Here is a 26,555-nt window from a genome sequence, read left to right on the forward strand (position 1 = left end):
TTGCAGGAATCATTTCAAATACAGCATCCTATATGGTAGCAATTGCTAGTTTATTGGGCTTATTTATCAATTTTCGAGTAAATTCAAATGTGTTATTCTAAATCGAATAAATGTGCATGTGCTTGCTTATTTATTAATAAACAAAACTCGTTCAAATAAAAAAACTCATACCTCAAATTTTCAAGTTTACAAACTTGAAAAAAAAACTTGGAAATATGGCTTAACTATGCCTAGGACAGAAAGATTTTACATTCAAGTTTTCATTGAATTTGAGTTTTTAAACCATAATCCAAATTCAAACTTGAACGTTGATAAATCTCCCCTAAAGTGTTTTTTAGTACAAGAAAGGCTTTAATAGTATAGCAAAACTATACATCTATATTCTGTACATGTACAGTTCTGCTACTTGTTGTAAAGGACACTAAAGTCTTGGCTATATATGTATATTTTGGTCAAACATTTGGTGGGAACCCCTTTGCTCTTAAAGAGGTTACAGAAATATATAATGTGGTCATTATTGTCACATCCCTGACGTTCCAGTTTGTCACTGGAAGCCTTCACCCTCAAATATCATCCTAATTGGCCTTTATACCAGACCCCCCTATGGGAACCAGACCAGACAGTTTTTAAACCATTGTCTTTTAGGGATTTATTAACATAGGGTGTTTCTATAAAATAGCCTGGTCCAGATGTCACCCTGGTAAAAGACAGGCTAGTCATACCGTCTGCATATAATGTATTGTGCAGCATATTATAACTGTGCAATGAAATTACGTTTAAAGTTAAAATCCATCCCTGACATATATATAGCAGATATATTAGTCGACTTCTGCTATTGCACGTTGCTCCCACCCTTAATGCTTATGTCAGAAATATTTCTGTTTGTGCTGTATCTTATTTGTGCCCTCGCAGGGAGAGATACAATAGAAATCAGCTCCTTGTTTATTCGCACAAAAAAACTAAATGAGGAAAAACAAATAAAACCTTTTTGTGAAGCTGCAAATATTTGCCTATCAACAAAGCTCTGGCCTGGTAACCCTTAGCAACTCTGAAGACCCGTGCATTTCTCCAACCCCCACTTTTATCAGGTCATGCTTTTGGGCCTAGCGCCTGTAGAAGCCTGTGCCCATGCTCTTCATCTGTCACCAGGCTGTCAGGGGAAGGTCTCCTCTTGATGGCAACCTTAGACCCTCAGTCTCATCCATCATGGCTGGCCTTGACAGCTCCATAGTATTTTTCTAGGATCCTCTAATCAACCTAGAGGCCAGTTGTACATTTCCTGGGTCCTTGCAAAAGAAAGCAATGTTTATGCCTGCCCATCTGTTCCAAATCTAGTATAGATACCCAACAGAAAACAGCTTTCCCCTCACCCCCCCCCCCCCATCTTTCCTTTAACAAACCAGATGGTTATACATTGTTGAAGGGGGTCTTTTTTTGTCTTCGCTTCATTTGGCTAAAATGTAACAAATAGTATTGCCTTTAATGAAACCCTTAAGATAGTTTGTAGGCAGTGACCGACTTTTATATGATCTCTAGTTGCCTAAACAACAAATGCTAGACATAAGTAGTTGCAACAACTGGAATTCAGAGCACTATGCATTTGGATCACATTTAATATACTTTTGCATTAACTGTTCCTCAGTACAATGACAAATCATCATGATGTACAAAATCAGAGCCAGGGGTGTAACATAGTTCTTTTCCATTGCAGCACCCTTACCCCTCTGAAGAACAGAAAAAGCAGCTAGCACAGGATACAGGGCTCACGATATTACAGGTCAACAATTGGTAAGTCATTCCTCTACTGATGCCTAAATAATACAACCAAGTAAAGCAATTCATCTAATCTAACCATCTAAACAAGATGTAAAAAAATGGCAGGCTAAAGAAGCAATCTGCCCTTTCTTCCAGGCACAGAATATATTGACCATTTATTCTCTTTTAATGCAGGTTTATTAATGCAAGAAGACGCATCGTCCAACCTATGATTGACCAGTCTAATCGCACAGGTAAAAATAGGAATTGTGAATATTACTTTTCCTAAACATAAGTTTTTTAAATGTGACAAAAGTTAAAAACATTTTTTTTTTACTAGTCAGTCTGAGACCACTGTTAAATGTCACTGTTAATAAGCACTGATAATTACCATTTAACGATTGGCAATTTTCACAAAGATAATATACCTAGTATTATGAAATGGTCAGCATGAACTGATTGCATAATCAGTTCACAGGGATTTAAAGCATTTAATTGCCCAAGCATAGCTGCTTGGGGGCAGGACAAAGCACTCAAAATAACCCCCTACCCCATATACTTTAAATGGGAATTACAACAGCCTATATGGTAGCAATTGCTAGCTTAATGGGCTTATTCAGTTAAGTGATGCTTGAAAAAGCAGCTCTCTGCATTTTAAAGCAATAAGCTTTTGTCAAGCATTTTTCCCTGTCTATGTTGCTTCAAAACACAGAACACTTAAAATCTTTCTGTGTCCCACTATCTATAGAGTTCAACCAGCAATATGTGATTTAAGTTATGTGTCTTGTTTAATAGTTGGACTAGTAAGGTGCACCCACACTAGCCATACAACCTAAAGGTTATATGTACGTTTTTATTTATAAAGCTGTCACTATATTATATTCCATTTAAGTGCATTAAGGAAGCAAGGAAACGCTTACCTGTCAAATTTAAAAGAACTGTTGGAGATTGGATAACGTATGGATTTTTCCATTGTTTTCCATTTACAGGGCAAGGAGGAGCTCCCTACAGCCCAGATGGTCAGAACATGGGAGGATATGTCATGGATGGACAACAACACATGGGCATTCGACCCCCAGGTGAGAAAGTTATTTTTATTATCTAGATATTATTTATGTGCTGTCCTGAGCTCCCATTGGTGGTGGATTCTGCCAAGAGTCACATTAAATTTTCCCACTTCAAAACCAATGGTGATGGGTAATCAAAATATTTATATATGGATACTTAGTGGACCAGAAAACAATCTTAAAATCTCATTCTTCAATAGTTGATGTTAATGATATTAAGTGGAGGGGTAATGTGTTACTTTATGCAGCATTAGATATTCATTAGGCTTTCACAGCTGCAAATGATGGCATATTGAAATATGTAATCTGTAGCGCCCAATAAGATATTTAGTACTTATGTTTATTCTAGATGTTTGTCAAGTTTTAAAGGAAACAATGTGGATTTGTTATTGCTATGCAAGAGACCTAAAATTAAGGCTTTCTAAATTCTAGAGTTAAAAACTGTCAGTACAGTTATGTTTGGCTGGTAAACCCACAGTTCTACATAGAAATGATTCCAGGACCCAGCTGTAGTTCACCTATATTCAGAAAAAATATATTCCTCCGCCCTTCTCCATAGTCCTGGTTAGGGTTGAAATTATTAGGAGGTAATGTAATAAACAATCTTAAGTTTGCAACTTGTCTTGTAACCCATAGCAACTAATCAGGATATACTGATCAGCTGTTTGAAATTAACCATCTGATTGGTTGCTACTGGTAACTAGCTATTGGCAGATTTAAGACATTAAATTATGTTACCCAATTAGGATCTCCAAATAAGCATTTTGGTATACAGTATTTCACAAAGGGAGAGGGTTCATGGGTTTGCTTTTATGTGGTCTCTTGTGGTCTTAGTTGCCTGTCTTCCCCTTAATAGGAGCCATGGGAGGATTAGGCATGGCCGTAGGTATGGAGGGGCAGTGGCACTACATGTAACCGCTGCCATCTTTCTCATACTAGGGATGTAAGTAATATTTCTCTCTCTATATATCTCTCTGTATATATATTCTGGTCAGAAAATGGTATGAAGGAGTGCTTGTCAATCACAACTCCTTCTTACCACCCATCCTCCCAAGCACACAACCCAATATTCCTTTTGTTCTTCACCTCACACTGGCTCATTACATGTAATGTGTGTAATTTGTATTAACACTCACTTGCATGCATGTCACTGCATGTGTCCTAAACGGGAAGCTGCTGTTGTAAAAGACTTTTAAATGCAACATACCTCTTCATATGTCGGCACAAATGAACTTGACCGTGTAGGTGACAATAAGTGGAGAGAGCTTCATTTACCAAAACTGTAATACAGGAAATACAGGCAAGGATTTTTTATAGGGTAGGCAGGATTGATGAAGGAAAGCAGAAGAAAGATGAAATTTAGGCAGTATATTTTTATTGAAATAGAAGCAGGAAGAGGTGGATATAAATGGGGCAAGGGGATAAGATTATATAGTTACAGCATTAAGAAATTAGTTCATAGATTCCAACCTTAACAGGGACCAAAATATTAGGGGCAAAAAGATTTATTAAAGGGAGAGGGGGCCTGTGCTTCTCTCCTTGTCTGTCAGAGTAGTATGTAGCCGCAGAGATCAGAGAAGGGTAATGTCTATGTGTATATACAGTGAGATGATACTACACTAGCTGAGAGAGGGGTCTTCTGCAGACAGTGGGAGGTTGAGGCAGCGAGAGACAATTAGCTACAGAAGATGAGATAGTCAGGACCCCGGCAGCAGCTAATTGATACGCACCAAGCTAAATACTCCGTCTTCCTTGCCGTGTCCAATTGCCCTGACTGCACAGGTATGTAGATTTCTCTGCTTCCGAGCAGCGCTTCATCACGGGTCAGTAAAGGCCTCTCACTGCTACAGCAGGAAGCGATTCCTTTTATTAATCAGGAATTTTGTTAACCTCTTCATAACAATGCTACAAGAAACCATATTTTTGGAAGCATAGTGTACATAGAAGTTTTGGTCGAGAAGGTAATTTTGGTTGGTTTAGCTCTAAAGAACTGACCGGTTAATATAGATGTATTTATTTTTCACAGTAACTTTTAGTGTAACATTGAGTTGTACAGAATAGGCTAAATTTAAGGGGATTGTACTGATTCTGCTTGCAGGATTTATTTTCAAGAATTCAAATGTGTGCAGGCCCTTGTGTGTGAAAGTAAATAAGAACTTCCAGATCCTTAGTGCAAAAAAAAAAACCTATAAGAGACCTTTGTTTGTGCATAAGCAGCAAAGGCACAATATGCTGCTTCCATGAATCCAGCATGAAGACAAGGCAAGTCTGTGCGGGCATTAAAACTATAGCCCATAAAATTCCACAAAAGTGTGCCCAAGACTTGTGTGCAGTTTAGGGATACAGATACATATTAGCATCCATATTGGTATATTGCAAGCACATCTCATCAATACTGTGCATTTAGTGTGTCGGTGCAACATGCAATGAGAGCCTCAATGTAACACCTCCATAAGGGAACGTGTTATTTTCAGGGTTCTTATGTGTCTGTGCTCCCTGTACTTTGCACTTTATGCAGCCAAGCAGGAGCAACCAGCATTTTATAGCACAGCACAAGCACAGAGGAGCATATAAATGAGCAAGAACCTTGTGAATAGCATTCTAATGGGTGTAGTTTTGCTCTTTGTACTGCACCATGTGAAGTAGTGAATGTAAGTTAGCCCTATAATCTCTTCATCTGATTTGCTTTAAGGTAAAGTTAACATGTGAAAAATAGAAAATAGAATATCTAGAAAATTTAGATTAGTAAGGCTGTACTGATTGCAAGTCATTGCAATACAATGCAGCCAAGCAGCTTACATTTATTAGAATTATTACATTTTCAAGTGATGCAGACATTTTCATTTAAGGTAACTCTGTATCACTCTATTTTCTTCTTGGCACTTTCCCATGGGTGTCAAGCCTATACCTGGTAACTTAAAGAGTCTAATTTTCAAATGTTTTTCTGCAGTTTCCCTCTCAGCTGTAACAATACAAAGAGCCTATGTACAAACAACATGCAGAGCACTATTACTTTACTGCCTTACCATCATTATCTGAATGGAATTAAAAGTTTGGTCAAATGGCTAATGGTTCTTTATTTCTCTTGCAGGCTTCCAAGGAATTCCTGGGGATTACACAGCAGCCCCAAGCACTATGCCCATGGGATTCCCACCGGCTGGGTACACACCTGCCATACCGCCACACTCAGCTGGTCTTCGCCACGGACCGTCTTTACACTCCTACCTCCCAGGGCACCCTCACCACGCCTCTATGATTCTGCCAGCTGGCACCTCCCCACACCACCTGGTTTCAGCGCAGAGTCCGGCGGACGCACTTCTAAATGGTCAAAACATAGACATTCACGCTCACTAATATTGGACACCTTGGGCGTTAGTTCAGTGACATTTTTATTTTACCTCCAACCTCAGTTTTTTAAAGGGTGTTGGCTAAACTTCATATGCTTGTTCTGCAAAAGGAATAAAGCAAGTGTTCAAGCCTTTATCCAGCTAACTGTAGCTGCAGAGTGGTTAGAAACAAGTGGATGATAACAGGACATTCAAGAGAAAGGACACAGGATGGAAGCCATTCAGGTGGAAGAGAAACAATGGCAAAGTTAAGCCAAATGGGCAGTGGCCCTTCCTGGGAGTCTGCGTGAAGTCATATCCAAGGAAGGAATAACAGTCTAATGGAGGAGAAGAAACATTCTTTTTAAGCACACCCTTCATTCCCACTATTTGTTTTTGGAAGGACCAAGACAAGATGTTCATGTATGGACAGATGAACTGTGATTTACATTTTTAGGGACTTTTTTTTTTTTCTTTTATCTTGTCACTTGAAGCAGGGACTACGTTAACTTGTACATTTTTAAGTAATATAATTATTTGGGTTGATACATGTCTTGTTTTACCTGTTTTTTATGATAAAGGAAAAGAACTTGAAAACAAAATGCCACTGTGGATGTATATACATATGTAAAAATATTTATAGCACCTATAAAATTCAGGGTAAGCAGAGGAATTTTTGTTTCATGTTTTAAGTATTCTCCCCATTCTAGGGTCATCCAGGTTTTGGGCAATTATCCCAGCAGTAGATTCCAAGTTAATACAGTGCGTATTTTATACACACTGCCCTTTCCAAACCAGATTATATAGGGGTTTATATGACAATACTGTGATAGTCTTGGAAGAAATCTCTTGGAGAAAGGCATGTCTCTATGGATATAACTGACATGCAGTTATGTTCCACGATATGTTTCTACGGTACAAATACCGTAGAATGAACCTAATATTATATATTTGAGTTGCACTGCACTGAGTGGGTCAGTGGTGATGAGCCAATCTGGGAATATTTTAGAGTACAGTTGTGACTGGGAGCCTGTGGTTAAAAGGGATATCAATAAATAAAAATGACATAAACTTGCTCAGCATGCTCTTCTGAGCACTTTTGCAATATACTGAACTTTCAATATACTGCACTGCCGGCAGCTCTGAGTTTGTGTCCAACTGGCTTTTCTGAGGTAAATGGGTGAACCCTGGAACATTTATTCATAAATTAGAATTTATCAACACATTTCTTGTTCTTTTTGCACAATTCAGCTTCATTTGTTAGTATGCTGCTGCTGTAATGGAGAGTAGATTTTGAAGGATTATTATTACCATATATCTAGTTAGCACCAGCATATTCTACAGATTCTACAGTCCTCTACATTAGAAGGGTGTACAGATCAAACATACATTTTACTTTCAAAATAAGCGGTAAAATGAACCTAGCTCTATCCTTTTCTTTCCTTCACCCTCATTCCTCTTTTAGAATTTAGGGCCACAAATTTAACTATGGCTGATCATACTTGAGCCAGTAGACGAGGGTTCCCCAACCTTTTTTACCCATGAGCCACATTTAAATGAAAAAAGTGTTGGAGAGACACACAAGCATACAAATGTTCCTGGGGTACCACATAAGGGCTGCTATTGGCTATTTGGTAGCCCCTATGTGGACTGGCAGCCTTCAGAAGGCTCTGCTTGGCAGTACATTTTTATGCAACCAAAACTTGCCTCCAAGCTTTAGGGCCACTGGAACATTTAAAGGGTTGGGGAGCAACATGTTGCTCAGTAGCCACTTGTTCACTGCAATAGACAATCAGCAGCTTACTGTTCTGTCTATGGGGCAAAAATGACAGCCTCCCTGACCAGTATCTGCATCAGTTACAGTTGTATCATTGGCACAATGTGATGGTGCTGTTCTGTTGCTTCATGATATTACAAAAAAATGGTCAAACTGCCTGACCAAATCTGTGGTGCCTTAACACTGCTTACCTAAAAAGTTGTTTTTAGTATGATGTAGAGAATTCTAAGGCAATTTAAATTTGGTCTTCCTCGTTTTTTCTTGCACAGTTAATATTATTAATTATTTAATGTTTTTGTTCTGTAGCTCCATAATTTGGTATTTCAAGTAGTAACCATGCATTTGTCTACATGTCATGATGGAAATGGCATGATCACTTGAAAATGCTTCCTACTGCCTTTTCATTCCATTACTGTACTGGTAAGGATGGAGTGATTTCGATTATTTTTAAAACAAAGGTATTGGCATTTGTAACCCAACGTACCAGTGCAACACACTAGACACAAAAACATTTCTGCACTTTTGTATTAAGTGTGAAGCTGCAAGTTTGGAGTAAAGCTGATCAGTGTCATTAATATTTTAAAAAGAAACCAGGTCACAGTGAGGTAAGTATATGCCAAAAAAGCTTTAGAGGTTTCCAGTCTTTGGTGATGGATGTTAGCCAACCAAGACTATATTTTTATATGATTCTATATATGCTTCTTGTGGGAGTGTGATTAAATCATGAATTAAGAAAAGTAAAATCTAAGGCTTACTATAGACAGTCTACTTTGTGGACTGAATCCATAACGTTAGATTTGTCCAAATACCTAAGCATAATTTTCATATTCGAACGAATTTGATAAATCTAAAAATCGCATCATCTGTCAGAAAAAATGGTGTCTAAAGCTTTAAAGTCACGTTTTTGTGTTCAGCAACTGAAGCTAGACCCTAAAGGTTTGCCTTTCGAAAATCGCTGGTATCTGTTCAGATCCTAGATTTGCTGCATACCTACAATATACTATATATTTACTGCTTCCCCCAGAATCAGTGTTACTCAGTGGCTTAGATCAGGGGTCCCCAACCTTTTTTAAAACATTAGCCACATTACAATGTAAAATGAGTTGGGGAGCCATACAAGAATAAAAAAAGTTCTCGTGAGTGCCAAATAAGGGCTATAATTGGCTATTTGGTAGCCCCTATGTGGACTGGATACTAACGGAAGCTTCTGTTTGGCAGTACACCTGGTTTTTGCAACCAAAACTTCCCTCCAAGCCAGAAATTCAATAATAAGCACCTGCTTTGAAGCCACTGGGAGCAACATTCAAGGGGTTGGTGAGTAACATGTTGCTTGCAAGCCACTGGTTGGGGATCACCAGCTTAGAGCACAACACTGCTGTCCCCTTTCCCCACTGCAGCTTTAATTGGCAAAAGACCAACTACTTGGAAACAGAAACAGCTAAATAAAAGTGGCACAAATTGAATATAAGCTATTTGCCTATTTGTTATTATTTGTGTCTTACAAACTCCACCAGAGACTTCTTATTGGAAAAAGTCACAGCTATCATACTTAGAAAGGGCCACCTTAAATAAGGTGATCCTTTTCCCCCAATTGTGATACCTCCTGCAAACTTCATCTTTACTTTAGGGTGAAGACACACGGAGCTACTTAGTAGCAGCTACTTTTTCACGGCTACTTAACTCCAGAAAATACCCTGCCATAGACAATCATGAGAATTGCCTCTGCTAAAACACATGTAGAGACAGTTATAAGTAAACAATCAGAATTGTCTATTTTAGTAGCCATGACAAGTAGCTGCTACTAATAGCTCCATGTGTCTTCACCCTAAAGTCAAAAATGACAAGTGGGTCTGGGGAAAGTTTAGTTTCTTTATTTGGAATATTAAGGAATGAGAAATGGACCTTCAAAATACTATGGCAGGATCAATGTTTCACTTAGCAGATTTTATTTAGCAGCGCAATTAGTGCTGGCCATACACATAAAGACCTGCTAGAAAAATAAATAAATGTACAACCCATCAAGTGCAAAGTTGTAAGAGAACGTGTGCAGTACTATTCACATAAGTCCCATGGGTAGTTGTATAAAGAGTGAGTTCAAGGAGTTTGAGACTGGATATGGGGAAAAGGGTTATATTAAAAACTTCACTTTTATTAAGCGATTAGATAAAATAAATACAAGTAACAGTGGGTTCCTATTTGCAGAGGAAAAAAAGGAACTTCTTGTAATAACTGACACTGCCTTTTGCTCAGTGCTTTGCTTTCAGCTCGGTCTCACCCTGTACCCATTATTCCAGTCTATAAAGTACCCATGTGCAGATCTCTAAGTTGGGTTCCCATATGGGCAAACTTTTTTAGGGTGAACAGATGAGTAACACAAACAACTGAATGTGTGGTATGTAGAACTGCACATTGTTGCTATGATCCTACCAATCCCCTCAGTATAATACCTCTAGCTGGGCCTGAACTGTGTACTAACCAGCAATGTACAGCTCCAATTTACACTAGTCCTGTGATGGCTATGGTTACACCCAAATCACTGAAGAGAAACTGATTATTTAAAATCAACAATTTATTAAAAAAAACAAAAACACATTCAAAACCCCATTAATTATGCCTGTGGCACCTGTCGGGGGGTCAATTCTCATTGTGGTGATATTGACTGTAAATTAAAAATCCATTCACTTTCATGTGATAACAAAGCAGTGTCTAAATCTCCTCCTCTTATTCCTAAAGTTATGTGTTCTAAACCTGTGGCCTTTAATCCACTCCTTCAGTTAGTTATGATGGTTAACAAAATGCTTGTTAAGTTTAAAAAGTTTAAAAACTTTCACTAACCCCAAGTTAAAACAGCGCAGCAGTATACCTGGCCGACATCTTCCCCGCAAGTTGTTAAACTTAGAAACTATGCAATAAGGGAGAGGTTAGGGGAGTCAAGGCAGTGATAGTTAAGGGGGCTTTTATAGCCCGGGGTAAAGTTTCCTTTAAAGGAGAACTAAAATTTAAATCGCCAGGGGGTGCGCAGTTAGGCAGAAGCACCAGCCTGGGGTATCAAGTAAGCTATTGGGAGGTGGCTAAAGTTTGCCCCCCCTACCTTTGTGGACTGGATTCAGTCCACAAAGTAGACAGTCTATAGTTAGCCTTAGATTTTACTTTTCTTAATTCATGATTTAATCAGACTCCCACAAGAAACATACATAGAATCATATAAAAAATATAGTCATGGTTGGCTATGCTATTAGGCATATACTTATACTTATACTTTGTGCTTCAAGGCTAGAACAGTACTAAAAGACCCCCCATCATCCTTACTCCCCATTGATGAAAAACTTATTGGGCTCCATCCTGGTTCATTTTGTTTATTTCTATCATATCATTTCTTGACACCTTTTTCACTTGTTGCCTCATTTTCATACAGTGCCTGTAGAATGTAAAGACAATATATATATATATATATATATATATATATATATATATATATATATATATATATATATATATATATATATTTATGAAAGGTCTGTGGAGCAATAGAACTTAGAAATGGTGCATTTTATTTGCAGACTGCTGCATACAATGAGAGATCTTGTACTATAGAAAAAGCTTTATACAGAGTTGTGTATATACATAGCAGTGTGCGTGATTACTAAAGGTGGCCATATACAGGCCACTAAAAGCTACCAATGGTTGAAGTCACCAGTTTATCAGTCTGTGTATGGGGCCCCCAGATGGGCTTGCCCAACCTATATTTAACCAAAAATTGAGCAGGTTTGAAAAGCATTGATGTGGTCCTTGGTCCAAGAGCTTGTATCCTTTGGTCCTTAGGCCAAATGATCAGATCAACCTGATATTACCCACCTCAAGGTGGGAAAATTGGCGATTTTTATGTGTGTGGGCACCTTTACTTCCGTGTGTTCTTCCAAATAGTAAAGCACCTCAATATCTTTAAAATGCCTTTATTTCCTTAATGGCAACACAATAGTAACACCACTTGGGCCACAGTCACACGAGATCTGCTCTAATCCACATCTCCATGTAGCTGCATCTGCCTGAATGCAGCAACAGATAGGGGAGATCGGCCCAAAAATACATGTTGGTGTTTTTTAGCACAGCTACACAGAGCTGCGGATGAGCGCAATAAAACTTCGGTCAGGTGGTAGCTCCAGGGTTCCCTTTACGGCCAGCATAAATAGGCAGAGCAAACTTGCACCTGAAGAATTGAATATAAATGTCACTCACACACCAAACACCAGAAATGATAGCAGGCAGGCTTCTACGCAACTGCGGTAGGCGCAGTGCAGTTCCGCCAAGCACATCAACCCCCTTGCCACTGTAAGTCTGGGGAAAAACCCCACTGCATTGTGGGAAAAAAACATGGTAATTTCGCTTAAAATTGCACTTTGCCTACGGCATTTGTGGATGTACATTTGCCCTCAGATCACATGAAATCAGCGGTTCAGATTTGGTCCAACTTAACACATTAATTTGACCAACCCCTGAAAAAAGTACTGGTATCTGGGAGTATCCAGACCCAAATCCTAGATGTGGTGCATCAATAATCCCAGGATATAATTATTTTTTCCACACTTACTTTTATTGAACTTATACAGCTCTAAAATAATAAAGATAAATATATTATTTGACTCATAAAATTATAATTCTTTGATTTTAGAAACAAATTTTCTTATGTCCTTATAACACCACAGATTTAAAAGAGGGTGTAATTGGTGGATATTTTCTCCATGCATGAGATTCCCATAATACTTTCAGACATGGATTTTGATGCAGTCTCTCCACACAGTTTGCCTTTATACCCAGTGAGCAGTGGTACACTCCCTTTGTGCATCTCTTTTAGCGTTCCTCTAGAATTTAGTCTGAACAATTTAGGGCCCAGCAAAGAACACATTCCAAGATAAATCTTTATTGTGTTAAGTAAGACAACAGTAGTAGCACTGGTACATAACGGTAATTATTTTCTTTTTTCCACTCTTAAGAGGATTGAATTAACTGGAATAAAGAACATCTGCTTCAGTACAACTGTATTATGTGTACTGTGGAAATAGGCAGATAACGTCGGATTGGAAAGTTAATCCAATAGAGAGATCCTGGGAGAGGCCAGACAGTAATGCAGCTTACCTTCAGGGCAAAATATTTATAAGGTGTTTTTAAGCATTGATTCTAGGACTGTCATTATATATCCTTTTTCTAATACAGTAAATATTTTTTTACCGTTTATACTTGGACCATATACTATAATTTTCTAACTTATAGTAGACTAATGAAAATATAATTGATGATTGGCTGCTATGAGAAACAGCACTGATGAAAATGAACACCTACGCTAGTAAATTAGTCCCTCCTTGTGTTACTTTTTTACATAAATAGCTGTTGGTGTGTTTAAGGACATTTTAAATGCTGCATTTTTAAGAAGTTTAAAATATGTCTCCAAGCGCCAGAGTCTGCACCCCTATACTGAAACTGCATACAGGCACATGTGCCAGCCCTTGCCTTGCCATTCGCCATTTGTCTGGAAAGAAGTGTGCAAACCCACGGGGCGGAAGGGGATGTTTTTTCGATGTTCTGGTGCCATATTTTTGGGTAACTTGGCTCTCATTGTACGTCTAACATGGCGTTCATTGTACGTGTAACATGGCGCTCATTGTACGTGTAACATGGCGCTCATTGTACGTGTAACATGGCACTCATTGGACGTGTAACATGGCGCTCATTGTACGTGTAACATGGCATTCATTGTACGTGTAACATGGCGCTCATTGTACGTGTAACATGGCGCTCATTGTACGTGTAACATGGCGCTCATTGGACGTGTAACATGGCGCTCATTGGACGTGTAACATGGCGCTCATTGTACGTGTAACATGGCGTTCATTGTACGTGTAACATGGCGCTCATTGGACGTGTAACATGGCACTCATTGTACGTGTAACATGGCGCTCATTGGACGTGTAACATGGCACTCATTGTACGTGTAACATGGCGCTCATTGGACGTGTAACATGGCGCTCATTGTACGTGTAACATGGCGCTCATTGGACGTGTAACATGGCACTCATTGTACGTGTAACATGGCATTCATTGTACGTGTAACATGGCACTCATTGTACGTGTAACATGGCATTCATTGTACGTGTAACATGGCGCTCATTGTACGTGTAACATGGCGCTCATTGTACGTGTAACATGGCGCTCATTGTATGTGTAACATGGCGTTCATTGTACCTGTAACATGGCGTTCATTGTACGTGTAACATGGGTTTCCATTATCCGGAAACCCATTATCCAGAAAGTTCTGAATTAAAGAAACGCCATCTCCCATAGACTCCATTAAATAATACTAATTTTTAAAAATGATTTCCTTTTTCTTTGTAATAATAAAACAGTATCTTGTACTTGGGTTTAAATATTGAGTTTAAATAATGTTAATGATTTTTTGTAAACTTATAGAATGAAGATCTAAGTTAAGGAAAGACCTCTTATCTAGAAAACCCCAGGTCCCAAGCATTCTGGTCCCATACCTGTATAAAGCTGTGATCTCAAACTGCAGCCTCTCACTACTGAGCTCAGGCACACTGTAAAGCAGACACACTAGGATTTCTTGACATATAATGTCAAGAGCAGGGACCCCCTAAAACATTGCTAGCCAAACCAGCACAGGGCCCCCTAAAACATTGCTGGTTCTCCCCCAGTGTCCCCATACTATGGGCCGCTCCCCACTGCAGCATCCTCCAGCTCCCCCCCAGCATCCACCCAACATCCTCCAGCATCCCCCAGCATCCACCCAACATCTTCCAGCTACCTCCCAGCATCCTCCAGCTCCATCCCAGCATCCTCCAGCTCCCTCCCAGTGTCCTCCCCACCGCAGCATCCTCCAGCTCCCCCCAGCATCCACCCAACATCCTCCAGCACCCCCCAGCATCCACCCAACATCCTCCAGCTCCCCCCAGCATCCACCCAACATCCTCCAGCTCCCCCAGCTCTATCCCAGCATCCTTCAGCTCCCTCCCAGTGTCCTCCCCAACATTCTTCAGCTCCCCCCTAGTATCCTCCAGCTCCCCCCAGTGTCCTCCCCAACATCCTTCAGCTCCCCCCTAGTATCCTCCAGCTCCCCCCCAGCGTCCTCCCCAATGTCCTTCAGCTCCCCCGCAATGTCCCCCCCAGCTCCCCCTTAGCTTCCTCCAGCTCCCCCCAGTGTCCTCCCCAACGTCCTTCAGCTCCCCCCGCAATGTCCTCCCCAGCTCCCACTTAGCTTCCTCCAGCTCCCCCCAGCATCCTCCCCAACATCCTTTAGCTCCCCCTTAGCTTCCTCCAGCTCCCTCCCAGTGTCCTCCCCAACATCCTTCAGCTCCCCCCTAGTATCCTCCAGCTCCCCCCAGCGTCCTCCCCAAAATCCTTCAGCTCCCCCGTAGCTTCCTCCAGCTCCCTCCCAGTGTCCTCCCCAACATCCTTCAGCTCCCCCCTAGTATCCTCCAGCTCTCCCCAGTGTCCTCCCCAACATCCTTCAGCACATTCTTCTGCACCGCGGGACATTTACAAGTCAATCCGGGACAGCGGGACAGCGTGGCAAAATCGGGACTGTCCTGCGTAAAGCGGGACAGTTGGGAGGTATGAGTATGTGAGATTAACAGACTGTCAGTCAAGAGGGGGAAATTAACAGGCTGTCAGTCAGAAAAAAATAATAATAATAAATCCCATCCCTTTAAAGAAAATCCCTTGAAAAAGTCAGAGGGGGGGAATTGACAGGCTAAAAAAAAAATAATTAAATGATCTCTGAGATTCATTTAATTATTTATTTTTCTTTTCTTTTTTTTCTGATAGGCTGTCAATTCCCCCCCCTCTGACTTTTTTTAAGGGATTTTCTTTAAAGGGATGGGATTTATTATTTTTTTTTTCTGACTGACAGCCTGTTAATTTCCCCCTCTGATTGACAGTCTGTTAATCTCACATATTAATCATGGCATATATGCATGCCAATATTAAACATATTAATCATTAAACTTGTAATTGATATCAGGATAAACTGTCTGCACCAATAGATGCTTACATTGTCTGTATTAATGGATGCTTATACTGGTTTCACTGCTTTATTATTGTTATATGCATATGGGTTAAAATTTCATAAGGAAGTGACATCACGAATGATGCTACTTGTGCATGCCTTTTAAACCCTGAATCGTTTGCTATTGAATGTACCTATGAATACGTGTGCAGTCACACGAAACATAGGTTTTTATCCTCAATAAAGCTTTTTTGAATTTTTATCCGCTGTCCTGGAGTCCGACAAGTACATGCTGGTTTGTGCTGGCTATTAAAGTTGAATCTCCCCATGCTGCGGGTCTGGGCCATGGCACCCGGGCCACCAAAAGGAAGCGGTGAGTATTTAATCATTGATCCCCCCCCAATCATTTGATTAAAATGGAGTCTATGAGAGACGGGCTTTCCGTAATTTAGAGCTTTCTGGATAACGGGTTTCCGGATAAAGGATCCCATACCTGTACTTTGTTTTCCTTCAATCACCCAGACATATCTTGGGGAGCTTTGAATTCTTTTAATTCTATTGTTGTAATTCAATTTCTATTAGATCACAAGGTTGAAGGAGAACACTTTTTTTATCTGGAGCAGATCACTCACTATACATCTTAAAGTTAGGCTGAAGGGCAACCAAAACACTTTGTGACACAGTGAATTGTCAACCATGGAAATAGGCCCCACAATTCACAGCAAAGGCAACTGTTCGGTTGGGAAGAGTCCACCGTTATAATAAAATACAAGGAATTTCAGAATCATAGTTATATATTTAAAATGTCTATAATGTTTAACAGGTGCTCAACCTTTTCTATATTGATCCAAAAGGCAAACAAAACCTTCCTGGAAGAAAAATGCTAATTTCGCTTTACGGGGGGAAAATTCTTTCTTGTCTTCAAAACTGGGAAATGCATCCAAATTGATCACTCTGCTAATTTTATTCAATATTAAGCTACAAATATCCTCTATACTTAGAAAATGATCTGACCTTTTTTTAAGTCAAAGGAATAGCTATTTTACTCTATAAAGATAGTTCATTCTGTAGAAGAGTCCTTACTATTAAGAAATCCTTCCTATACTAAAAGCTACTTTCTTCGAAAATAAATAAATGTGTCACCTGTATGTAGAAGTATTTAATTACTGGACTTACGGTAGCAATACACATTGAGATTGCGAGGTTGCCAAATGAGCAGATCTACTGCTAATACGATATCAGGCTAATACAATCGATAGAATTACAACAGCGGGCATAGGTGCCATCAGACCTAGAACCGATGCGCCCCTGATCTAATGGTAAAAACAAACCAGCCTGATTGACACCTAGCCGATTTTTAGCCAGATATGGATCGGAGAGGCCCATTGGGGGGCAGATAAGCTGCCAAATGGATCTAAAGGACTCGAATCAGCAGCTTAAATCTGCCTGTGTACCTTAACATAATATAACCTGCTTCTGAAATTGCTGTCAATTGCTATAAACAGCCTGGTAGATGTTTAACGTCATACAGAAATGTTATATTTCACTATAATACATAAAAATATTGTCAACGTCTCCCTGAGATAATTTTAGGCACATCCAGGCAATAATCTCAACTTATATGTCTTTAAAGGTGGCCGTACACTGGTTAATACTCTACACCATATATGTCAAACACAAGGCCCGGGGGCCAAATCCAGCCCCCCTGGTTGTTTTATGTGGCCCTTGGTGAGTGTGTCTGACCATCCAGCCTGATCATTTTCCTCACATATTAACTAAGACTAAGGGGTATATTTATCATGCTGTGTAAAAAGTGGAGTGAAGCATTACCAGTAATGTTGCCCAAGGCAACCAATCAGTAATCAGATTTCAATAGTAGCAAAGCATCTATTGGCTGCTATGAGCAACATCACTGGTAATGTCTTACTCCACTTTTTACACATTGTGATAAATATACCCCTTAGTATCTTACTAAGTATATTAATAAAAAATTTGGCCCACGACTTAGCCTGTGTTTTAGATTTCGGCCCCCTTATGTGATTGAGTTTGACACCCCTGCTCTACACTATTGGCCTGCAAGCCAAATGGATGGATCCCATACAAGTCATACATAATATTGTCACCATTCTACAGTTCTTTTAATTTAAGCAACAGTGCAAATAATTGGAACATCAGAGAGTAAAAAAAAAATCTGCAGCACGTATGGAGAATTGGCAGAAGCAGGGCCAGAACTAGGGGTAGGCAGAATAGACACCTTTCTAGGGCGCAATGGTGTGGGGGGGGGGGTTAGGCAGGTACCTCCCCCCTTCATCTGTGACATCAATGCACAGGCTTCCTTGGGGGCCCAGCCAGCTTGAAGAAAATCCTTTGCATTACATTGCGTGTATATTTGTAAGTTTGCATGGGTTTCCTTCTACACTCTAAAAACATACAGGCAAGTAAATTGGCTTCTGATAAAATAGGCCATAGTGTGTGTAAATGTGCTGGGGACCTAAAGAAGATACTGACACCAGAAATTAAACCTCTCATCGCATTGTCTTTTCCTTCTATTGATAATTTTGCCTTAAAAGTATTTGTCCAATGCTTCTACATTGCCTATCATATCCCCCATGTTCCCCTATGAGGGGGCTGCTATATTTGTGCATCAGTAGTCCCTTATCTGACAGGTTATCCTTGTGCTTTAATTATGAGAAACAGGATAGGAATTGAATGGTTCAATATCCAATGACAGCAGACAGAACAGTGGGGTTTTGGGACCTTGTCTTGGGTTGAGAACTGTCCAACCAGCTGCACTCCCAGTTTAACTTTATCAAATACTAAGTTGTTATAATAACAACTTAAGAAGAATAATGTTGTTATTCAATGCCATTACCTTGTGGGAAAACCACTCTATAGACACACATCGAATAAGCAAGATCCACAGGTTGCTGTACTACCTTTAGGAACACAGTACTATAGTGTCTCACCTCTCTCTAGAAGAACAATTAGACTGTGTTATAATTCCAGGTAATTCATCAGGTCCTAGAGCACAAACCATTTTTTGCCTTTGCAAAGTGAGACATGTATCCTGTTTATCGGGCATTTGAAACAGATATTTTTATTACCAAATTAGACACTGCTCTTGTCAATTTTACAGCACTATTTCTTTTTTTCTGATTAAATGTTACATTTAACACTTTTAGTTGTTTTATGTTGCTGGTAATGGAATAAAAAATTGTAAGGCAGCACATAGTTATAATTTTAATTTAAATGCCATCATTACAAGCAACAATTTAGTCTATAAGAAACCCAAGATAATGCAGTATTCCTTGCAATGAATATGTGCAGTCCACCTTAGAATAAATCCTCTGTGGAAGAAGAGCAGAGAGACTGATCTGCTCAAGGATTGCCAACTGGTCATAACCCCCCAACTTTGTTATCTTTCTCTCTCCCTCTGTATAGGAGAACAATAGGGAACGATGGTGAAAGGGCTGCTAGGAAAACCCAAAAGTAATCTACAAAAAAATGAATTTTCCATCAAAGACTGGATCCTGCTTTTCATGGTCAACAGCTAAATAAGAACAACTATGGAAGGATGATAGGAAGATCTAAAATTAAATAGAGTTGATGCTATTTTAATCCCTCCTGGAATGTTGGGGTATAAATGATAATGGTATTTATTTAGTTCCTTTACCCCTTTTAAGAAGGAATGCTTAAGGAAGAAAGACAAATGCTAAGGGGGCCTTTACTTTATATGCTTCTCTATTCCATTAGTAACAGGGTGGACGGTGAGATAGACTTGGTATCCCTGTTTGGGAAAAATGTCATGACTTAGGGACAGATTTATCAACATTTGGATTTTAGTTGTTTTAGAGGTTTTTGAAACCATGAGTAAACTCAATTCTGCACAAAACACAAATGTCTAGGCATTTATTAAAAGATCTAAATTAAAAAGGCACCAACAGATAACAATAACAATAAAAACCCAAAATCTATAAAACCATGAAGCAGAGAAAGATCTTCCAATTGTAAAATGGACACCTGCCATTGACTTCTACATGATCTCAACAGCTTTTAGATGGCTTTTTTTGAAGGTTTATCATAATTTTGTCGCACAATAAAGCATACAAAATCGTGTCATATTTTGTCCCCGAAAAATATGAATTGTGAAAAAAAAAACAAATGTTAGTAAATGCCCCCTTACTGTTTGGCCTTCAACCCTTGCACCCTGGGTTTTTTTTCTTAGAGCTCAATTTAAATAGCAAGAGCACAGAAGAGATCTAATATCTGCCAGGCATCTAAACAAGCATCAGAAGTAATATTGCTCTTGTAGCACTGTTCCACATATCTGTATGTATTATTAGTGCAAAATTATAACATCACCAAACTGTCCAAAACGAACTTAGGTTTATTAACAATTAGATATTTTTTAACCTAATTGGAACAGACTCACCTAATATTCCAGTCTAATCCAGTGCTGGACTGGGTCACCTACGATCCAACACATATTCTGACATCAAGGGAGCAGTCTTTTAACAATTCCTTTTTTAAATGTTATAATGGCTATGGAAATAAAAAGGGTTAGGGTACAATAGCAGGAAGGTGGGACCTGTTAGGGATTGAACAGATTATTATCAGTATATGCAAAAAAATCTTATCACCAGATGACTGCATTAGCCTGTGCATGCAGTTATCAAATGAGCAATTTATGGAGCCCCTTAGTGATCATGTGGCTTAGACCAATGCCTGAAATTGAGATCTATGTCTTTAATAGTTAAAATGACCTTCAATATGAGAATCTGACCACAGACACAGTGTTAGGGTTCCTGACCACAGACTGTAAATTTAGTAATCCGTGGGAGCCCTCCTGCCAGGACAAAGACGTAATTACGGGAACAAGAAGGACACGACCATAATGGAAGTTCTCACTTGTTCAGTTTATTCTTACGTGCTCATAGTATTTATACCCCTTGTGTACATGCAGACAAAGGAATCATTATAACATTAGCTTTAGAACAAAGATGGTCTATTTCATCATCTTCAGAGATGGCCTTCGAGGATGGCTAATGTGGGACAGGAATTTTAAGGAGGACACAAGGAGTAGAAGTTGCGTCAGTGCATAGATAAGATTATATTTCGTAAGGTGCAAGCTGTGCCCTTGCAACTATTATGGGATGTTCAAGCCTTGCTGGTTGCTGTTACAAAATGGAGATACATTTCTAAAATGGAGTATGATATGTTAAGCATCAAAGTGTATCAAAGTATCAAAATACATGCATATATGAATATATGAATATGAGAATATAGGATATTATATCAAACCTCACACACAGGAGTTTGGTATTTTGGTAAAATGACTTAAAGGAACAGTAACACTAAAAAATAAAAATGTTTTAAAATAATTAAAATATAATGTACTGTTGCCCTGCGCTGGTAAAAGTTGTGTGTTTGCTTCAGAAAGACTACTGTAGTTAATAGAAATAGCTGCTGTGTAGCCACGGGGGCAGCCATTTAAATTGAAAAAAGGAGAAAAGGCACAGGTTACATAAGAAGAAAACAGATAACAGTGAAGAATACAATGGGAATCTATGCTACTTATCTGTTATCTGCTTAGTAACCTGTGCCTTTTCTCCTTTTTTCAATTTAAATGGCTGCCCCCATGGCTACACAGCAGGGTATTTATATAAACTGTAGTAGTGTTTATGAAGCAAACACACAACTTTTACCAGTGCAGGGCAATAGTACATAATATATTAATTATTTTTATACACTTTCATTTTTTGGTGTTACTGTTCCTTTAATGTGCATGTGTGTGGCTAGTATAAGGCCTTCAAGATTGTATATGGGGGTGCTCTAGAGGTAACTATGTAACATGTGCCCTTCCCTCTGATTTGCTTTATAGTATAAGGTCTTGTCTAAGCATGACAATTTGCAGATCCTGTATAAATAAAGCAGGGGTTTTCAGACATCTTTATGTTTGACCACCCACTTTGAAGTCAAGGTATTATCATTATTATTAACATGTATTTATGAACAGCCAACATATTCCACAGCGCTGTACAATCAATGGATGGTTAAGGGCCCCTATAGCTTCTCATAACATTACAGATACATAAAGAATTTTCACCCTGCAAAAGATCTAATAGTATCCAGAACAGCAAAGCGATACTCACCCCTAAATACCTTTTCCCATTATGGGAACCTCTAAAATAAAACATGATGTGGTTTCATTCAAGATCCAGGGAGAATTATATGTTCACATTCCACAATATCTAAGGCAGAGGTTCCCAAAATATTAAGTGGGTGCTCAGTATAAAGACTGTTGATGAAATTTGATGAAATTTCATATTTGCTCTTTTAGACAATCTTAGAAGCCCACCCTGAAGACCAGTTAGGGGGAGATGTACTGTAAGAGCTTATTTGCTGCATGGATTTGCTGTATAGCATAACACCCATGTTGCACTTGTTGTTATTATATAATTAGAAGGTGCTAGCATATTCCAATAACTGATATATACATTGAACAAACAAAGAAAAACAATGAATAACCTATGGAAGAGCGAGAGAAGGCCCTGTACAATGTAAAAGACTAATAAATCTATACAGGTATATATATATATTTATAGGGGTCTGAATGCTGTGTCACTTATTGCTCCTAATTCACTGTGTCACTAATTGAACCCACACATCCCTACTGTTGCAAGCAACCAATCACAATTAGACAGCCTTGACATCAGTAGCAATGTCCTGGTGTTTCCCTGCTTGCTTGCACAGCCAGTATACAAGCCTGGCCTCATAGCTTAACTGAAGGCAATTTCTTGCTACTAGGAGGAATGACATTGTTTTATTGAGCAATTATTATTATTTGCCCCAAGTGATTTTAGGCTAATTTATATGCTAAGGCAGAACTCTTAAGTAAACGGTCAACATTTATATACAGTACTTTGTTGCTAAATTCTCAGATGGGTCTGGAGCTATTTAATCAGTAGAGATAATAAAACCTCAAATAACAAATAGGATTTTTATTATTAACAAGTGAGGTGAGATATTTTGCAACCTCTCTCAACAATGGAAGGGTATACATATGAAAGTGTTATTATTAAAATGTATTTATATTGCACCAACATGGCCTGCAGTGCTGTACAATAGGCACAGTTTAGAGTTTACATACAGCTGCAAAAGATCTTGGAAAATGTTACATAATTTATGATTGTATAACCTGGACCTAAATGATTCTATAAAGATCAGTATGAACTGGAAATTTGCTTCCCCTGGGATTGCCCTGAAGTGAACGGCAGCTGCAACTTAAGGCAACAGTTGTAACAGCAGCATATACAACCCTGTAACAAATACTGTAACCTATTTTATCTGGAAGTGCAAATGAAACCATGCTTATAAACAAGGATGAACTTGTTATGTTATTTTTTCATTATGTCATTACTGTCCAGCTTATTTTTGAATGTTCATTGATCTCATACTTAGTTTTCCTTTCTCCATATTATTATTATTATTATTAAAATTTATTTATAAAGTGCCAACATATTCCGCAGCTCTGTACAATTAGTGGGTTTCATACATTGGACATACAGAGTAACATATAAATCAATCAATAACCGATACAAGAGGTAAAGAGAGCCCTGCCCAAAAGAGCTTATAATCTACAAATAAACTAAAATCCCCAAAATTCTCATTAACTAGGTGATTCATGGAATCCTTTATAAAAATACTTTGGCTTGGCCACTAGGTATAAAAAGACAGACATTTGCTCTCCCTGAGAAGGCTTCCTATATATTTTATAAGAGCCCTTTCACAGAATAGTTCCTCAGCTATTAATTTATGTGATACAAAAGTGCTATGTAACGGTGAAAGGCACTTTGCTTTGCTGAATTATGCTAGGAGTTTAGGAGTGATTTGAGGAGGAAAGGAAAACTGGTAAGGAAGCAAGGGCAAAGCTTGTGATACAGCACCTCAGTGGGTTTAGAGTACTTTGGAGGGGATGGGACAGACTAGGACATGAGGTTCCCATCTGACTTTGCATTGTATGTTTTTGCTATTTTGAGACCACCAGTGATAAAGGGAGGCCTGCACGCTTCCCAGCTGCACTCTCACGTGTACAAGCCATCATTCTCAGCCTTATTCTGCTGGACACAACCCTGCAAAAGAGTCAGTGTGGCAGCAGGGATGGTGGTAGAGGGTGGGGGTGGGGGTGAGCTGTCCGTCTGTCAGGCCAGTTGATGGATGAGGGTTGGTAAAGCTGCAGGAGGAAGCATTACACACAAATACTAATAAAGGCATTAATCATTCCCTGACAGTTGCCAGTCACCCCTCTCCAACCCCTACAGCTGCTCCCTCTGTTCTCAGCTACTCCGATACCTTGCTGCATTCTCACCAGTCTGCTACTTTAATATTATTATTAATGTATTTATAAAGCACCAACATATTCCACAGTCCTGTACAATAAATGAATGCATACACTGAACATACAGATTTACATACAAAAATACAACCAATGACCAGTACCAGAGGTAAAGAAGGTCCCACCCAAAAGAGCTTGCTACATAGTATGTATTATTATTATTATTTCTAAAGCACCAACATATTCCACCGCAGTGTACAATAAAAGGGTGTACACATTAATCATCATAAGATTACATACAAATAACGACTGACACAAAAAGAAAAGTCAGCTTGCTTATAATTGCTTACAATCTAAAAGAGCTGCCTCCCTGAGTAATGCCACAAAAAACCCTTAATACTCTCCTGACCTGTAGTTATACTCACAAAATATTGCTGCAAACTTTTAATGTCTGCCCTTTCCCCATAACATAGGAATATAACAATATAAAAATTTAGTGTATGTCTCTATCCAGGGATTCATTAATGCAGCGGCATGAGAATATGAGTAACCAGTAATTAAATGGAATGGTAAGATATTTACACTGACTCATGGAGTTGACATCCTGAAGAACGCCTCTTTATAGACACGTATGATCTGATTATTGAGACATAATGAATGGAAGATTCTGCTTCCTATTGCTGCTCTGATACTAATAGGCTCTTTCCTAAGAGCTTACAGTCTATGTAAAGTAGAGGCAAAAGGAGACATTTGAAATGCTGTAGCACTACACCTCCTGCCACCCTGGACAGTGACTGTTAGAGGTCCAACAACGTCTGGAGGGTCACAAGTGTCCCATCCCTAATCTATATCTATACAGGGAGACACCACAAACATGTTTTAGAAAGGAGGGACTTTGCAGTCTTCATAAATATGGAATATACATGGAAGCCATCAGCTCTGCCTTAAAACAGACATATTGGATAAATGGGAAAAACCCTAATTTTATAGCAATTAGGAATAATATATGGTGCTGGTTTCACTTTGGGCTAAACACTAATCCTATCTGTAAAAATGGCCCCTTTATTGGAGCTCCTTATAGATCACTTCTCTGACCATGTTTAAAATGAAGGGTGGGCGTGTCCTAATGGTCCCTGCCAGAAGCAGAGTAGGAGGGGGAGAGCCAATCACAGCCCTGCACTCAGACAAGCAAAGATAGGCTTCAGTTCAGCCTGAAACACAAAAAATTTTTTAAGCACAATCCTTCTATATCTAGAGGAGTATAATTCACTGGTACATTCATGATTTTTATAGGATATGTCTCCTTTAAGGGTCCTTGTTGCCCTGAGACAGCCAAGTTGATGCCGTCCTGCATGTGCTGCTTTTTTGGCATTGGAGAGGGTCAAGGAGGCGCCGGGTCACTAGTGCAGAGAGATTTTTTGCCACATCTTTGTGTTTTAACTAATCATCAACATATATTCATCATTTCACCTCTGTTACCAAGACTTTATCTGATTTTTATTGGTTTTCCTGGTATTTTAAGGGCATTGCCTCTGAGTCCATTGAATTGACAGAAACAGAAGTTATTGACACAATGAAGTATCTAATATATAGGACAACGATGCAGTGTGGGCCACTGCTCCTGATAGCCATGGTGTAACAGCAGACATACAATATTTGCAAACCCAGGTTGGAAATTGGAAAGATACTACTGGGCAGATTTAAAATTCCATCAGGTTACAAAATAGTGGCATACTGATGTGGACCTTGTCTGTCAGATATGCGCAAGCCATTGTATTATCTGATTGTTGGTCCCTAGTTCAGGATGACTTTGCTCAGTGCATGGGTGGAAGAGATCTGCACTTTTGGCTGCCCTGCCAAACAAGCAGATCCCAGTGTGTATGGCCACCTTAAGCCTAGTGAGGTCCAATCTGGTGAAGGCGCAGTAGGCTGACAAAATTATGAAAGAATAACATTATTTGTGAACAGTATGTCCTCTCTGCTTATCTACATCTAGATTATGTTTTTTACATTCAGCCTTGTTCTAAACAAATGGTGGTGTGCTTTCAAATTCTATAGAGGTAAGTTAAGTTTAGGGTGCAGAAGGACTGCAGCCAGGGGCCCTGTTGATGCAGAGGGTGCAAACTGCCACAAAAGATATGGGGATACAGGGGTGGAGTTTTGGTGTGTCAGAAGTAGGCCCAGTTGGGCATAGTGGGCCTATGACTGCTTAAAGGGGACCTGTCACACATAAAAAGCTGTATAATATTATTTATAAAATTAAACATGAAATCCAAATTCC

At 39.2% G+C, this 26,555-nt stretch overlaps 1 protein-coding gene across 2 annotated transcripts in view; it reads left to right on the forward strand.

Moving 5' to 3' along the window:
* Positions 1-6,817, forward strand: part of meis3 (Meis homeobox 3) — a 28,980-nt gene extending 22,163 nt beyond the window's left edge. Inside the window, exons 9-13 of one of the 2 annotated variants that reach the window (XM_012968235.3) lie at positions 1,712-1,788; positions 1,951-2,009; positions 2,745-2,834; positions 3,679-3,765; positions 5,914-6,140. In XM_012968235.3, coding sequence (XP_012823689.1) covers positions 1,712-1,788; positions 1,951-2,009; positions 2,745-2,834; positions 3,679-3,737 — 285 coding nt within the window. In that variant the 3' untranslated portion in view covers positions 3,738-3,765; positions 5,914-6,140. Of the gene's footprint in view, positions 1-1,711; positions 1,789-1,950; positions 2,010-2,744; positions 2,835-3,678; positions 3,766-5,913 lie in introns of both variants that reach the window. The other variant, NM_001006781.1, reaches the window with a different exon arrangement.
* Positions 6,818-26,555: the final 19,738 nt, after the last annotated feature.

Source organism: Xenopus tropicalis, chromosome 8 (assembly GCF_000004195.4).
Source record: "Xenopus tropicalis strain Nigerian chromosome 8, UCB_Xtro_10.0, whole genome shotgun sequence".
NCBI classification, from domain to species: Eukaryota; Metazoa; Chordata; class Amphibia; order Anura; family Pipidae; genus Xenopus; species Xenopus tropicalis.